Raw genomic sequence first — 16673 nt, forward strand, 5'->3', positions numbered from 1 at the left:
CCGACTCCCCTGTCAGTTCACACAGATCAACCGTATTTTTAGTGGCATCCCCTTCCAATGATAACCAACAAAAGGGCTATTTCTCATTACAGTAAGTGGACCCTTGCTTTGGCCTCACATCTGCCTTCATTTCCTGAGGCTTAAGCGGAATCCCTTACTTTGTCCTACAGATCCACGTTTAAGAGACTTTTCCTGCATAAGAACAAGGATAAGAAATACAACCTGGAGGGCACAGAGGAGACAGAGAACACAGTACCCGGGCAAGTCGTACTGGAAGCCGCCGCCATGAAGAAGAATCTAGAAGGTTGGTCTCCCGCAGCCTCAGGGACGGACAGCAGAGCCACTGGGGCCCCTGAGGACCGTCCCCAGATGGGGCCTTGAGTCAGCTGTGGGCCAAGCCCTGGTTGCGGGGCTTTGGGACTGGTCCCCATCCCCAGAGGCGCTCTCTGGCCGCGGACCTCAGTATGCGACAGCACAGGGCCCTGGTTCTCTGCACTCATGACCATGCCCCAGAGGCCAACCTCAGTCCTCCCCAGGAACCCACTGCCCTTACCAGCCTCTCCTGCCTCCCATCCCCCTCCCCAGCCCCCTCCAGCCACCAGCACCGCCACACCACCGGCGAGAAGCACGCCAAGGAGCCAGGAGGCAAAGGGAAGAAGAACCGAAACCTCAAGATTGGCAAAATCACGGTGTCGGAGAAGTGGCGAGAGTCAGTGTTCCGCAAGATCACCAACGCCAACGAGCTCAAGTACCTGGATGAGTTCCTGCTCAACAAGGTGGGCCAGCCAGGGCCCTGGGCCTCCCCAGAAGGCCGTCTCCACCTGGCAGTTTTGCAAACCGTCACACCAAAGCCTTTATCAGTCGGGACTGGAAAGTCCAGGTCCACGGTTCCAACACACAGAAAGTTCTGGAAACCACACGCTTGTTCCTAAGTTTGGCATCAGCTGCTTTTCTGTAAAACCTGGCAGGGGTTCCCGAGAGATCGCTTATAGCCTACATTCATCCTGCTTGGTGGGGATGCTTACATTTTGCTACAAAATGTGTGTCTTACTATGGGGGGCTGCACAGAATATGTGGAAGCGAGTCACACCTGAATCATCTGATTCTGGGACCCCCGCCCCTGCCAGAATCATCTAGAGCACACGTGCATGTGCACACATGGGTTGGGCGCCCAGCAGAGGCACTCTGTCCTGCAGTTCCTGCCCAGGAAGTTTGAGATCCGCTGTTTAAAGACACTTGGTTTGCTGTCTCAGAGCGCCCCTTGGGGACGGTGGCCCACTTTCTCACACATGTGAGAAAAGGGAAGCACTAGCATCCAGAATAATCTTGCAAGCAAGGCACCTGACACACCCGAGTCCTGCCAGGCTGCTCCTAGGTCATGTAACCTTTCTTTGTCCTGCCGCTCAGCTGCAGCTGAGCGCGAACAAATTATTTTATTTAGAACCCACTTTTACAAAATGCATGCAGTTCCAGGCAATGATTGAGCACTTAGCGTGTGAGACAGAGGTGAAGAAATCACAGCCTGCACTCAGGGTATTCATGGCCCCAGCTGCAGGCAATCCCACAGCAAACAGTGTGGTGTTTGAGAGCTTCAGAGGGAGACAGCGGGCTGACAGGGACAGTTGAGGGGTGGAGGCATGGTGAAATGACCGGGCCATTTGAGGCAGCCCCCGTCCTGGAGCACAGCCGGGCATCGAGCGCCGGGGTGGGGCGGCAGGAAGGGCCCCAGTTAAACCAGTGTTTCGCAACCAGGGGTGAGTCTGCCCCCAGGGGACACATGGCAACATCGGCAGATGTTTTTGGTCCCCATGAGCTACCGGCATCTGGTGGGGGAGGCCAGGGGTGCTGCTCAGCCCCCACAGTGAGTGATCCCCGAGACATCAGGGCTGCCAAGAGGGCCGGGATGTTTCCCTGCAAGCCCAGGGGAGCCAGGGAAGGACTTGGGACAGGGCAGAGCTATGGCCGCCCAGATGCCCGGCCTGAGGAAACGTGGGGTCAGCACATCTCTCCCTTCCTCTCCAGATAAATGACCTGCGTTCCCAGAAGACTCCCATCGAGAGCTTATTCATCGAAGCCACCGAGAAGTTCCGAAGCAACCTCAAGACCATGTATTCCGTCCCTGTACGTGGAGCCCCCAGCCCCAGGGAGGGCCCCCGCGGCAGACCCCATGCCCTCCCCCGGGCACCCCCGTCCGTCTGTCTCACAGAGGGTCACACCCTGCATTGCCGCAGAACGGGAAGATCCACGTTGGCTACAAGGACCTGATGGAGAACTACCAGATCGTCGTGAGCAACCTGGCGGCCGAGCGCGGCGAGAAGGACACCAACCTGGTCCTCAATCTCTTCCAGTCGCTGCTGGACGAGTTCACCCGCGGGCACACCAAGAACGACTTCGAGCCTCCCAAGGTGGGTGCCACCGCTCCGGGCGAGGGAGGGTCCCGGCGCCAGGACGTCGCTGGGGTCGGGGTGTCCCCAGGGGACCCCACACAGAGCTGGCCTTTGTGCTCCCTCACAGCAGAGCAAAGCTCAGAAGAAGAAGCGGAAGCAGGAGCGTGCTGTGAGTATGTGTGTTCTCGCGTGCACGCGCACGGGTGTGCGCGTGTCTGTGTGTGCGCATGTGCACGCGGGCGGGCGTGTGTTTTCCTACCCGGCCTTAAGGGATCCCGGTCCTGAGACGCCGCAGGCAGCGTCCCCGCTGTGCGGCCCCGTGGCGACCCCGTTGGGGGTCCACCTTCCCACTCGGCCCCCCGCCCCCACTGCTCCAGGTCCAGCAGCACAACGGGCACGTGTTCGCCAGCTACCAAGTGAGCATCCCCCAGTCGTGCGAGCAGTGCCTCTCCTACATCTGGCTCATGGACAAGGCCCTGCTCTGCAGCGGTGAGTGCCCCTCGCCCACCGATCGCCCACCGCGCCCCTGACCCCCCCAGGCCCCCCGACTCCCACCGCACAACCCCTGACCCCCCACCATGTCCCCAACCCCTCACGGTGCACCCAGGCCTTCACCCCAGCTACAGGGCCGATCCTCCCAGAGCACTGCCCTCACCACAGGGGCAGTAAGGCCGCACCTCACCCACTCAAACCCCCCGCTGTCACGCTGGGGCAGAGGCCGGTCCTCAACTGACCCCAGGCCCCCCCCCCAACTCCGCAGCCTCCCCTCTGCACGCCTACCTGGGCGAGTCACCCTGGGCCCTATCTCCGGGTCTTTGTTCATACTGCTCTCGCTGCCTGAAGTGCCGGCCCCTCCCCCATGTGCCAGGCGAGGCCAGTCAGTCCCCACAGGGACCCTGAGAGACAGGTGCAGCCCAGGGTGACCCAGCTGGCCCATAGTCAGGCAGCCAGGAGGTGGCCAAGGCCGGGTGGGAAGCCAGTCAGCCCCCGGGGCCCAGGCTGGGTCAGGCAGGCCTCTCGCACTGCTGTTTTCCTGCCAGGACCAGTCAGGTTGGCTTTCTTTTCGAGCCAGGGTAACCTCTCCCCTTGGCCCCTGTGAGGAGCAGCCCACCACTCCGTGTCCATCATAAATACCCAGGCAGTTGTCACTGTCCTGAGACACGGGGACAGGCGGCCACGGGACCCGTGGGTCCCCGATGCGCTGTCAGTGACTACCCTCTCCCCCTCCCCCACCATGACCTCCTAGTGTGCAAGATGACCTGCCACAAGAAGTGTGTGCACAAGATTCAGACCTACTGCTCTTACACAAGTGGGAAGAAGGTGAGCCCGCTGGGGCCGGGAACTTTCCAGAACACCTGGGGGAGGCCGTTCTGAGAGATGTGGAGGAGAGGGTGTGCGAGGTGCCAGGCCAAGGCTGGGTGTCAGGTGGGAGCACGGAGCTGGTGGGAGGGGCTGGCCCCGAAGCAGAGCGCACCCCGGTCCTGTCAGAGCCCCCAGAGGGCCCCCCAAAGCTGGGCCCAGGCTTGTGTGTGCACCCCCAGGCCTTGGTCCTGCTCTTCCCTCCTCCAGGTGGAAGGAAACCCCTACCCTGCACGAGGGAGGCGGGGTCCTACGGGCTGGCACAAGCCAGGATCAGCTGGGCGGAGGGGACTGTGGCACTTCACACAGGGACCCCCTGCCAGCAGCCATCCGGGGACTTCCACAGCCCGGCGCCTCTGGCAGCCGTGCAAGAGAGGACGAGGAGCAAGGGGGGGACAGCGGCCACAGAGGAAGCCGGCTGGCGGGGGGTGACAGGGAGGACAACCAGCCCAGGCCCGACCCTCACCCCCATCCCCGTCGTCGCAGATCGAGCCAGGCACTGAGCCGGGCCACTTTGGCGTGTGCGTGGACAGCCTGACCAGCGACAAGGTCTCAGTGCCCATCGTGCTGGAGAAGCTTCTGGAACACGTGGAGATGCACGGCTTGTACACCGAGGGCCTCTACCGCAAGTCGGGTGCCGCCAACCGCACGAGGGAGCTCCGGCAGGCGCTGCAGACAGGTGGGTGCTGCGGACGGGTAGGTGTCAAGGGCAGGAGGGCGCCGCGTGGGGCTCCAGGCTCAGCCCTCCTGCCTTCCCCGAGCTCACCGGCCACCGCGCCCTCCCCGCAGACCCCACGGCGGTCAAACTGGAGAACTTTCCCATCCACGCCATCACCGGGGTGCTCAAGCAGTGGCTGCGGGAGCTGCCCGAGCCCCTCATGACCTTCGCCCAGTATGGCGACTTCCTCCGCGCCGTCGGTGAGTCCCACCGTGGCGAGAGCCGGCAGGTGGTCGAGGTCGGGGGACAGAGCCTCGAGCATGTGCTGTGGCCGGTCAGGGAGGAGGGACCCCGTTGCCCCCAGCTGAGAAACCGGGCCCCAGACAGTGCGAGGCTCCCCGGCGCCCTGGGGCCTGTCGGGTGAGGGCCGCAGGGAGCTGAGCCCCGGGACCCTCCTAGAGCTGCCAGAGAAGCAGGAGCAGCTGGCCGCCATCTACGCCGTCCTGGAGCACCTGCCAGAAGCCAACCACAACTCCTTGGAGAGGCTTGTCTTCCACCTGGTCAAGCAAGTGCCTGCCCTCCTGTGGCCCCGCCCTCTGGGGGGTGGGGTCCCAGCAAGAGCCGCGCCACGGCGTTCCCCGGGCTGGCGTTCTCTGGTGCCTCCACACCAGGATGCGAGCCCACACTGGGGGGTCCAGGAGGGGGGCCCCCGGCTTCTTTGTGGCGCCTCTCCACCCTGCAGGGGCGAGCGTTTCTCACCTGCCGGCTGCGGCAGCATCTTCCCAGCACCTTCCCGGGATCTGGACTCTGGGCTTGGGGCTCCCTGTGGCCACCCCCTAACTGCCGCTTGCTGCACAGGGTAGCCCTGCTTGAGGACGTGAACCGAATGTCACCCAGCGCACTGGCCATCATCTTTGCGCCCTGCCTCCTGCGCTGCCCCGACAACTCGGACCCGCTGACCAGCATGAAGGATGTCCTCAAAATCACCACGTGAGTACCAGGACCGGCTGGCCCCCACCCCCCAACATGCGCTCAGGGCAGCCGAGCCAGGGATCCCACAACCTAAAGACGAGAGCCCTCTCCAGAATCCTAGGACTGGCCTGGCCTCAGTAGTGTGTAAATGTGCCTGCAGAGGAAAGTCTAGAAGAACACAGCCCGATCACAATGGCCCCGGGAGGTGTCCTGAGCACTGGGGTCCTGGGTAAACTTCGTTTGGTCTCTCCACCCTTCTTTCTTTGCTAACGAACACACGTGACTTTTGTACTAAAACCGAACTTCTAACAAAGTCTGCGTGTGTGCTGGCTGCTGTGAGCGGCGAGCAGGGCTCTCCTGACAGACGAGGGACAAGAAGCAGCCTGGCCTCATGGTGGCATCGTAGGGCTCACACGTGCCCAGACCCGGGTGGAGACCTGGCAGCATCTCCTCAAGCAGCAAGAGCATCCCTTCTGAGTTCTCTTGAGGGTGAAAAACCAAAAAAGGGGAGAAACCCCTCATCCTCTGTCCAGGGTGAGGGGCAGATGGTGAAGCCCCACGTTCCCAGCCTCTGGGAGCAGTGAGAGCCTGCAGCAAACAGAAGCGGTTTTCTCGAGGTTCCTTCTTCCCCGCAAACGATCTTCGAAAGTTCTCAGAAAGTGCTTCAAAAAAAAAAAAAATGTTCTCAGAAAGCGCCTCAAGGGACTTCCCTGGTGGTCCAGCGGTTAGGACTCAGTGCTCCCAATGCAGGGGGCCCAGGTTCGATCCCTGGTCCAGGAACTAGATCCCACATGCATGCCACAACTAAGATCCCACGTGCCACAACTGAGACCCGACACAGCCAAATAAATAAATAAATATTTTTTTAAAAAACACACACACGAAAAAAAGCAAGTGCCTCAAAAGAACTCAGAAAGGGACTTCCCTGGTGGTCCAGTGGTTAAGACTCCATGCGTCCACTGCAGGGGGCACGGGTTCGATCCCTGGTTGGGAAATGAAGATCCCACATGCCTCGCAGCACAGCCAAAATATAAAAATTAATTAAGAGGAAAAAAAAAACTCAGAAGGAGGTCAGCAGACATCCATCACTAAAAGGACATTGTTTAGACTTCGAGTTGTAAAAATAACCTGGGGACTTCCCTGGTGGCGCAGTGGTTAAGAATCCGCCTGCCAATGCAGGGGACACAGGTTCGAGCCCTGGTCCGGGAAGATCCCACATGCCGCGGAGCAGCTAGGCCTGTGCGACACAACTACTGAGCCTGCACTCTGGAGCCCGCAAGCCACGACTACTGAAGCCCACACACCGCAACAAAGAGTAGCCCCTGCTCGCCGCAACTAGAGAAAGCCCGCGCGCAGCAATGAAGACCCAACGCAGCCAAAAATAAATAATAAATAAAATAAATAAATTTAAAAAAAATAAGAAGAACCTGTCACCCAAGGTGGTTTCAGGAGGCAAAACACAGGAAGGCCCGAGGGCTACGCCTGACAGTGCACACCCCACACCCCGGGCCACACTCAAGAGATCAATGAACAGCTGCTGGTAGGCAGAGTGGAGGAGAGTCCAGTGTGGCCCTGACACTACCTGGGCAGCGGTATGCTGTTGACGGATTTGCTTCCAGCATGTTCCTTGCGTTTTTTTTTTTCTTATGTGGTCATGACAATGGGAAACCTGAGTCATGACTGCTTCTCCATCCAGGCTGAGTCTGTCCGGTCCCACCACACCCTCCCTGCCTCGGTACTGACCACTGAGGCTGGCCCTGACCACTGAGCAGATGTGCCTTGGGTCACAGCGCAGTTCTAGAGCCCTTGGGGCAGCTGCCTGCAGCCCCTGGGACAAATCACCCAACCTCCATGGTACTGTACTTCCTCCTTCAGATGAGGAGGCTTATTAAGACAAGGATTCAGGCTCAGAGAGGTGGGGTGAGCTACACGAGGTCACACAGTGAGTGAACTGGGGCCACGATGGGAGCCACAGCCATGTCCGTGGCCCTGCCTGGTCTCTGGGTCTCTGTCTCAGCCACCATGCCCCAGTCTCGGGCCAGCATCTCCCTAGATGCAGGCCCCCATGTTGACCATACCCCCAGAGGCGGTAGCTGAGTCGCCTTCTCCACAGGTGCGTGGAGATGCTGATCAAAGAACAGATGAGGAAGTACAAAGTGAAGATGGAGGAGATCACCCAGCTGGAGGCCGCCGAGAGCATCGCCTTCCGGAGGCTCTCTCTCCTGCGACAAAACGCTGTGAGCAACGCAGGGCGGGGCTTCGGTGGGGGCGGGGCCTTGTGGGAGTGGGGGCCGGTGGGCGGGGTTTGGACATTGGGCGGGGTCTCACTTATCCGTCCAGCACACTCTCCCAGCACTCCCTGGGCCACCGACAGCCTGACCTGAGGTCTCGTGGCAGCATGTTTAGGGGCTGATTCCTCACCTCGGCCAAAAGACCACCATCCTAGCTCAGCCTCAAGGCCAGCTGCCACTCTCAGCAGTGGGGGTCCTGTCACCTACTTGGTGGTGGTCCTGGTCATCCTCCAGCCATGTCCCTGGCTGCCCTGGGCCCCCCCCCAACAGGGAAACGTTGCCACAGCAGAAGTGGCCTCACAGTGGGGGGTAGAGGGATAAGAGGCCAGTCCCAGGCTCCTGTGGGAGGGTCCCGTCCTTGTCCCGACAGTCAGACGTGGCCTTATGCCCATGACTAGTGCCTGTGCCCTGGTCATGGCCCTGTGTGGTCACCCACTCTTCATCTCTTCCCCAGCCCTGGCCTCTCAAACTGGGGTTTTCGTCTCCTTATGAGGGGGTCCTGGTATGTACACGTATGGTGGGTCCTCCTCGCATGTCTCCCAGTGCGGTGCATGCTGGGGTTCCTTTCAACCCCTAGGGTCCTCGTAGGATAGAGCGAGCGTGTCCTAACCTTCTGGAAGTGCATGCTGGGGGAAACCCATTGCCTGCTGATTGCCTGTGCTGAAGATGACTAATGAGCCACGTGCCGGCCACTCGGTCCCTGCATGATCCCCGGAGAAGCCTCTCTAAGCCTAGCCATCCATGTCAGAACTAACCTCCCCCGGAGCTGCTCGCTCCACCCTCTCTCCATCCACAAGCACTGACCCCCACCCACCCAGAGGGGCTGGCCAGACCTGCCGCTTCTCTTTGCAGATCAAGAATCCCAAGGCCCGGATGAGCAGCAGCGGTGGCCTGGAGGAGCTGGGGGTGCTGCCAGAGGAGGAAGTGGCCGGCGGTGAAGAGGATCGCGAGAAAGAGATCCTAATTGAGCGGATCCAGTCCATCAAGGAGGAGAAGCAAGTGTCTCTCCGAACCCTTGCCACACTCGGCCGCCCTGTCCAGCCCCCATCCACTGGCCCCCCCCCACTATAGGGGATCTGGCTGTTAGGAAGCTGATGGGCTAGGCTCAGTCCCGTGGTCCAGTGCCCACCTCACAGGGTGCTGCTGTCCTAAAACACAGCCTAAGCTCGTTAAACCCCCTGCTTGACCACAGGGAATCACGGTGGCCCATAGGGAGAGAAGGGAAACAGAGGGGTGATGCCTGAACTTTGTCTTAAAGTTGGCCTTAGCTAGGGCGATCCACCAGTTTGTTGTCCGTTCAAGATGGAAGTATGAAGGGAGATGCTGTTTAAAAATTATGCCAGGAGAACAGGTGTAATCCAGGCCCCCTGGGCATCCTAGTCTTAGGAGTAGGGTAGGGCACTCCAGGCAGAGGGAACAACATGTGCAAAGGTCCTGAGGCAGGAGCCCCTCACTAGCTGAGTACTAACTAGGCCAGATGGCTGGCTTCCCTCAGCAGCCTGACACCTTCCTCACATGAGCTTCACTGAGTCAGGGGCATTTTGGGCCAGGTGTGCTTTTGGGGTTGGGTTTGGGGTGCTGGGGGCAGGGAGTCCCCTCCAGGACCAGGATGACCTACTCTGTCCCCTACTGGCCTGGCACTTTTCCGTGGGGCGGTCTTCCACCATGGAACAGCCTTGGACACTGTGACCCTCTCATCCCCAGGGAGGACATCACGTACCGGCTGCCAGAGCTGGACCCTCGAGGCTCCGATGAGGAGAACCTGGACTCAGAGACATCAGCTAGCACCGAGAGCCTGTTGGAAGAGCGGGCTGGGCGGGGGGCCTCGGAAGGTCAGTATTAAGGTAGCGTCTGCTTTTTTCCTTCCCATGTCCACACCCAGCAGGCCCCCGGGCGAGGGTCCATCTGCCGGCCCTGAAGCTGCAGTAACCCTGCCATCTGTCTCTCAAAAGGGCCCCTCGCGCCTGCTCTCCCCTGCCCCAGCGCACCCACCCCGAGCCCCCTCCCCGAGGCGGCCGCCCCTCCTCGACGAAGGCCGTCGTCCTTCATGACGGTTAGAGTGAAGACCCCCCGGCGGACCCCCATCATGCCCACGGCCAACATCAAGCTCCCGCCCGGCCTGCCCTCCTATCTCCCTGGCCGGGCGCCAGGTGCCCAGGAAGCTGCCACCCCGGTGAGGCGCCGAGAGCCACCTGCTCGCCGCCCAGACCAGGTACACTCTGTGTATATCACACCCGGCACCCACCTGCCCACTCAGGGCCCTCAGGAGCCCCTGGACAAGGACGACCGGCCACCCGGGACCAAGCGGAGGTACTCGGACCCCCCAACCTACTGCCTGCCCCCTGCCTCGGGCCAGGCCAATGGCTGAGGGCCCACAGCTGTCAGAGTCCGCATATCCAAGGACGGCCCGGTGCCAGAGCTGGGTGCCAGAGCTCCAGAGCCAGCATTCAGTGGTCTGAGAAGGATCCGGAATGAAAAGCTCCAAGAGCGATGTGAGGTGGGCACCGACTCCAAGTGAGTGCAGGCAGGGAGAGGCCGGCTGAGGCCCGGCTGCCCTTGCTGAGCCCCTACATCGCACGGAGTCGCCCGCCCAGAGCACCGAATCATGGCGGGCAGCCTGGCATCTCCCATCTCCCCTTTTGTACGTTTTTCTGGTCACTGTTTCTTTGGGCGTGGTTTACATAACTTTAAACTGTAACAGCCTTAACAGAAGACCAAATTGTTTTTTTATATGTGTATGTACAAACTTTTATATTAACGCCCTGCATCTCCCTTATAACCTGGAAATGCGTCTTCAGAGTAAAGGCCACACAGCCGCGAAGCTTTGGAGGCTCAGACCCACGCTGAGGGACAGCTCGGGGGACAGTCTGAGGGCTAGGACCCTGCACGAGGGGTTTGAACACTTGTGGCCCCTGACTGCCCCAAGTCTGTCTTGGACTCGTATTCTGGCCCGGCCAGTGGCCACCTGGCCGACGTGCATTCGAGGGAACAGTGAGCCTTCCGTGGTGATCAAGACTGTTGGCTGGAGACAGGACACGAGGTTGTAGGCAGCCTCCACTCCAGGCACCACAGACCTCACATCCCAGGGAGACTCGAAGGTGGCCATCACTCCTTGGTCCACTGTGCCCTGGACACAGGAGGCTGGAGGAGGCCACCCTTGGCACTGCCCGCCCCATGTGGCAGAACAGGAGCCCACAACTCAGGACCGCTCATGGGTGGGGAGGGCAAGGCCTGGGGTTGTATGTCCCTACAAGTCTACAGTGACAGCCTGGACATCTGGCATCTCCGGAGCGGGGCTCCCCTCTTAGGCTCAGCCCACTCTCTGGACACATGGCCCCAGGTCTGGAACAAAAGGCACCCACAGGCCGTGTGAAATTAAAAAAAAAAAAAGTGCCTGAGAGGTGTCTGCATGCAGTTCCTACCCAGGCCAGCTCCAGGCTGAAAGAGCAGGGGTTGGCGGGTGGGGGTCAGCCCTGTGGCCTCAGCCAAGAGGGGTACAGGGCAGGGATTGGGCCCCTTGCCTGGAAGGAGCTGCCTTGTTCCTCCAACTGACTTTGCTGTTTGTTACTGGAATTTCACACATAGTTTTCACACAAGGGACGTGGGCTTTGCTGGAAGTTCTTTTTATTGATCCAGAAAGCTGGGAAAGCAGGCAGCTCCTGGCAGAGCCACATTCAGTGAGGAGAGGCTGCTGTCCTGGGAGCTGCCTCCTGTCACACCTAGCCTCTCCCCAGCCAGGGCTTAAATGTCAACTGATGGGGCCGTCCACCCTGGGTGGGGAGTGGGGAGTCAGTCCTGGTGGACCCACTACAACCAGAAGCAACACTACCACCACCACCACCCCCAACCGCCACAGAAGAGCTCCCAGGTTGCAACCAAATGGGCAGTTGTGGGAACTGGCTGGCAGGTGGGTCCTTTGGGGCGGGGAAGTTGGAGACCGTGACAAACCGGAGTTTCAATGGCACATGCAAGGAAGAGTTGGTGGGCTAGCCCAAGGCCACACAGCTGGAGTGGGGCAGGGCTGGGATTCAGACCCTGCCCTGTCTGCCTCTAGAGCCCCCCTTTAGCAATACCCTGAGTTTGGTCTCATCCATGGTACTTTACAGGGCACCAGGCCCACCGGTGTGACCTGGACACAGGTGACCTGAAGGATGGGGAGATAGTTAAGGGCTGCATGCCAGGCTTCAGTCCCTGTGAAGCCCCCATCCTCACCCTGTCCACTCCAGGAGGGGGGACTCGAACAAGGGGCCTTGGCTTCCTGGGGACGCAGGGGGTGTTCCGTCCATGGGGGTCTGGGCATTGGGGGTGACCTCTTGCTCCCAGGTTTAGCCCATGTCACTGCCACACTGCCAGTTTCACAAGGGAGGAGACAGGTCCAGAAAAACTTAAACACAGAAGGCCACGGTGGGAGGTGGTGTCAGTCAGGGCTGGGACAGGATATCATAGCTGCAAAGTTTGGAAATCATGGCCCGTAAGTCTTGGGATTCCAAAGTCCCAGGTCAGAGCCTCTCCCCCAGGAGAATCTTCCCCTAGGCTGCCTGGATGCGGAAGAGCTCAGTGTGGGAAGAACCCAGGAAGGAGTGGGGAGCGGGGGAGGAATTTTGAGCAGGGGGGAAGTAATGAGCAAGTCACGCGTTGCACGTGGGCCTGACAACGAAGGACTCGACCCTTTCAACCCTTCGGGAAGGGTTAAGATGCTCGCGAGGATAAGCAAGCGATTGAGCCCTGAGTAAATACGGACTGGATGGCGCCTCTAATTGAAACAAGACAAGAGTGAGAGAGGAAACGCCCAAACAGGAACGAGAAAGCCCCAAATAAGAATGAGAGAGCAAAACAGGGCACTTCCGCCCGGAAGGAGGCCAACGAAAGGCACTTCCGCCATCTCTTAAGATGGCGCCGGCGGAAGGGGCGGGGTACCGCTGGGTGGTGATGGCAGCGTCGAGGCTGGAGCTGAACCTGGTGCGGCTGCTGTGCCGCTGCGAGGCGATGGCAGCGGAGAAGCGGGACCCGGACGACTGGCGTCTAGAAAAGGTGAGGGAAGCCCGTGTGTCCGCGTAGAGCCCGAATCCCGGAGGGTGGTCCCCGCAGCCGGAGGCCACCGGGCCCGACTCCCCCACCCCGCCAGCCAATGAGGCCACGCTCCTGCCGGTTGGCTCCGCCACGTCCGTTTGCGCTGCTCCCCCACCTCCTCCCTGGGGCTCAGCTGGTCCCGCCTCCTTGATACTTGGCTCCTCCCGTTCCAGCCCCGCCCCCGTCCTGGCCCCGCCCCTTAGTGGCTCTAATCCCTTTGAGCCAGACGGTGGTGGGGGGCACTGGGCTGACACCCCACTTTTCGTCCCCAGTACGTGGGAGCCCTCGAGGACATGCTGCAGGCCCTGAAGGCACAGGCGAGGTGAGTGCAGACCGCCACAAGTGTTCAAATCTGGGGCAGGGAGTAGAGTACCGGATCCCTGGTCTCCAGTCCCTCCCTGCTAAGAACCTTCCCTGAACGGGGGACAGTGGGCAGGTTTTCTTTTTCCTCTTCTCCCCTTCCAGCAAACCGGTCTCCGAGGTAATCAATGAATATTCTCGCAAGGTAGATTTTCTGAAGGGGATGCTGCAGGCAGAGAAGCTGGTGAGTAAGGGGCACCTCTGTCTCCTCAGCCTTCATCGTGCTCACCTGGGACCGGCCCCTCTGGTGACCCCTCTGCCCTCTTCTGCAGACCTCCTCCTCAGAGAAGGCACTAGCCAACCAGTTCCTGGCCCCTGGCCGAGTACCAACTACAGCCAGGGAACGGGTACCTGCCACGAAGACAGTACACCTACAGTCACGGGCGCGGTACACCAGTGAGATGCGGAGTGAGCTGCTAGGCACGGTAGGGCTCCCTCCCTGGTCCCTGGGAAGCTTCAGCTGGGGACAGGAGTTCAGTGCCTGGGGGTGGCCAGAACAACAAATACTGTCAGGTGCAGGGATCCTAGGGGGCCCAACAGACTCTGCCCTGGACCATCAGAGAAAGCTTCCCAACAGAGAGGCACTGCAGGCAGGGCTTTTTGCTAGGAGAATAAGAGTTTTGGTACAAGGCAAAAATGGCACATCTCTGCTTAAGCCCCAGAGTTGGCCAGAGTAAGGTTTGGCCCCTGCCTCACCACACACAGAGGAGTTTTTTCATCTGTAAAATGGGACGACAAATGCCTCTATGAGCACTTTATGTGGATCAGCTAAACCCTGCAAAATATGAGCTATTGTTTTCAGTTTGAAGATGAGAAAACTGAGGCTCAGAGGGCACAGGACTTGTCCAGGGTCCTGACTGAGGGTGGGCAGTTTCTGGGAGCAGAGAGAACAGGTGTGGGGGCATGGCAAGGTGGGTGACTTCGTGCCTCTCCTTTTTTCCCACAGGACTCTAGTGAAGGTGAGTCATCCTGAGCAGAGCAGGACTCAAGGCCTGGGACAGACGTGTGTCCTTGCTGCCCCACACCTCACGCCTAACCTGGCTCCCACAGGGTCTTCCACAGCCCAGGGAGAGTGTGTCCAGGGGCATTACCGAGTTATGCTTGGAAGCGGTGCCAGGACAGAGGAGGGGCCCCGAGAGGAAACAAAGTTGGACATTCCCAGCCCAAGGGGCTAAGGCTGGCTAGAGGGAAGGACTTGGGACCTGGGGGAGCCCAAATGAGGAAAACGTCCCAGAAGGGAGTACTTTGAAGCCTGATCAGGAGCCCGCCCACTGGGGAGCAGACAAGATGGGAAACGGCATTATGAGTAGGAGACACATCCCAGGCAATGGTCAGGAAGCTGGAAAACAACAAACCCATTCTCTCTTTCTTCCTGCTTGGCCTGTTTTGCTTCCAGAGCCTGAACTGGATGTGAGGAAGAGAACGTGAGTATCTTCAGCCCTTGGGCAGCATTGGGGGCAGGGGGGTTGGACAGACCTTGGGCCACTAAAGCGTCACCACGAAGCGTCTAAACCACCAATCAGGGAATTCCCCAGCAGTCCAGTGGTTAGGACTCCGTGCTCTCACTGCCAAGGGCCCGGGTTCAATCCCTGGTCAGGGAACTAAGATCCCACAAGATGTGCGGCATGGCCAAAAATAAAAATTAAAATTAAATTAAAATTAAAAAAATAAACCACCAATCAAAGGCCACTTCTGAGGATGCTCTTCCCAGAAACCAAAGCAAAAAAGGGGAAACAGCCCCAAGCAGGGCAGTGGCTGGAACCACAACCTCTGGGTTCCTTGAGAACATGTTAGTTTCTTCCCTCCTCCCCCCACCCCCACTCCTACCCACCTGTCTACCCTCTGTGGGGTCAGTGGGGTGGCAGGGCCCAGGCCAGGGGATGAGAAGCAGTCAGCAGCCGAGCTAGACCTCGTCCTGCAGCGACACCAGAACCTCCAGGAGAAGCTGGCAGAGGAGATGCTAGGCCTGGCACGGAGCCTCAAGACCCACACACTGGCTGCCCAGACTGTCATCAAGAAGGACAACCAGGTATGAGGACTCTGGGAACTCTAAAGCCTCTGCCCTGGGGCATCAGAGAAGGCTTCCCAGCAGAAGGTCTCTATGGCTGGGGCTTGACTGGATGAATAGGAGTTTGGCAGAAGGCAAAAATGGCATTCCCAGCAGAGGAAACAGCACTGGCAAGGGCCAAGAGGTGTAGATTTGCTCCAGCGCAGTAGGAAGAGGCCCACTTGGACCCAGTCCTGTTGACATTCTCCCCACCTCACCCTCAGACCCTGTCGCACTCACTCAAGATGGCCGACCAGAACCTGGAGAAGCTGAAGACAGAATCTGAGCGGCTGGAGCAGCACACACAGAAGTCAGTCAACTGGCTGCTCTGGGCCATGCTTATTATCGTCTGCTTCATCTTCATCAGCATGATCCTCTTCATCCGTATCATGCCCAAACTCAAATAAAGACCTGGCCTGGCCCACCTCACCTGTCCTCTCTCTGCCCTCCACCCCTGTCCAGGGGTACCTTTGCGGTGGGCAACGTGATGGGAAGGCCCTTGGTGCCCCTGAGAGCCACAGAGAGCACATGAGCAGGGGAGGAAGGAGGTCAGGCTTGGGGGGGTGGAGACAGTGACTCAGCAAACCTGCCTCCTGTTCCCCCCTGGTACCTACCTCACACTGGACAAGGCAGGGCCCCTAGAGGCCCCAGGAGCTCCCAATCTGATAGAGTCAGAGTCAGACACATTCCTGTGGGGTCAGAGTAAGGTCTGGAGGGTGGGGGAGGAGTGGGGCCATGCGTGGAGGCCAGCCTGGAGGAGGGGTGTCAGTGCTGGGCCTTCCTTGGGATTGAAGGTGATAATTCAGAGACAAGGCTTAGCCCACCCGCTGCCACAGCCTAAGATCTTATGACATTGCAGTTGCTTCACATAGGCATTCAGCAAACACATGAGAATCAGTGGAGACCCTGCCCTGCCCAGGTCACAGTCTGATCATTTCAGACAAGAACTGGGTGGGCATTGGAGTTGGGACCCTGGAAGGGATTATTGAGCACAAGTCCAGGGGAATTGTGGGTCCTGGGCTCTGCTTACCCCCACTCCAGATGTCAGGGGCAAAGTCTGTCCGGGGGGTGACTGAGGGAGCTTGGTAAGGAAGAGTGGACAGGAGGCGTCTGTCCCAGACCATGGGAGCATGAGCACTGTGGGACATGCACGGGCTTGCCCACGTGGACCCCACCCCCACCCCATCAGCATGGGTGTAAAACCACCAAGAAGAGCTTTTAAAAACTCTAGTGGCAGTTTTTAAAGCTTTTTTGAAAGCTCTAGTGGCAACTTTTAAAAAATAGATCATAAGAAGGAGGCTCATGTTTGTGACTCAGGGATGGTTCATTATTAGGAAGCATTAGTGGCCACATTAATGCACCAGGAAGCAAAAATCATAGGGTGAAATGGTACTTTGTACTGTTCACAGCATCCATTACTCAAAGTCTCGTAATGAAAAACAAGGAATAGATGGATGTTTTCCTCACTGAACTGAAAAACCTCAAGCCAAAGGCAGTGTTGAGTTTAACGGGCAAATACTCGAAGTTTT

General features: G+C 59.1%; 2 protein-coding genes across 12 annotated transcripts in view; both read left to right on the plus strand.

The window, feature by feature from the left end:
- MYO9B (myosin IXB) overlaps positions 1-11065 on the plus strand; it is an 89494-nt gene extending 78429 nt beyond the window's left edge. For 8 of the 11 annotated variants that reach the window (XM_082453339.1, XM_082453347.1, XM_082453345.1 and 5 more), the window contains 16 exons: positions 171-304; positions 586-776; positions 2023-2121; positions 2232-2405; positions 2515-2556; positions 2765-2876; positions 3634-3707; positions 4233-4425; positions 4536-4664; positions 4864-4969; positions 5263-5394; positions 7490-7613; positions 8122-8169; positions 8520-8666; positions 9376-9499; positions 9620-11065. In XM_082453339.1, coding sequence (XP_082309465.1) covers positions 171-304; positions 586-776; positions 2023-2121; positions 2232-2405; positions 2515-2556; positions 2765-2876; positions 3634-3707; positions 4233-4425; positions 4536-4664; positions 4864-4969; positions 5263-5394; positions 7490-7613; positions 8122-8169; positions 8520-8666; positions 9376-9499; positions 9620-10035 — 2245 coding nt within the window. In that variant the 3' untranslated portion in view covers positions 10036-11065. Of the gene's footprint in view, positions 1-170; positions 305-585; positions 777-2022; positions 2122-2231; positions 2406-2514; positions 2557-2764; positions 2877-3633; positions 3708-4232; positions 4426-4535; positions 4665-4863; positions 4970-5262; positions 5395-7489; positions 7614-8121; positions 8170-8519; positions 8667-9375; positions 9512-9619 lie in introns of all 11 variants that reach the window. The other 3 variants (XM_082453343.1, XM_082453340.1, XM_082453344.1) reach the window with 3 other exon arrangements.
- Positions 11066-12262: 1197 nt separating this feature from the next.
- USE1 (unconventional SNARE in the ER 1) lies at positions 12263-15570 on the plus strand. Its single transcript, XM_082453399.1, has 8 exons — positions 12263-12698; positions 13010-13059; positions 13203-13281; positions 13370-13522; positions 14044-14056; positions 14494-14521; positions 14952-15126; positions 15369-15570. The coding sequence occupies exons 1-8, from the start codon at positions 12558-12560 to the stop codon at positions 15549-15551; spliced, it is 822 nt and encodes a 273-aa protein (XP_082309525.1). The 5' UTR covers positions 12263-12557; the 3' UTR covers positions 15552-15570.
- Positions 15571-16673: the final 1103 nt, after the last annotated feature.

Source organism: Balaenoptera physalus (assembly GCF_965194825.1).
Source record: "Balaenoptera physalus genome assembly, chromosome: 3".
In the NCBI taxonomy this organism is placed as follows: domain Eukaryota; kingdom Metazoa; phylum Chordata; class Mammalia; order Artiodactyla; family Balaenopteridae; genus Balaenoptera; species Balaenoptera physalus.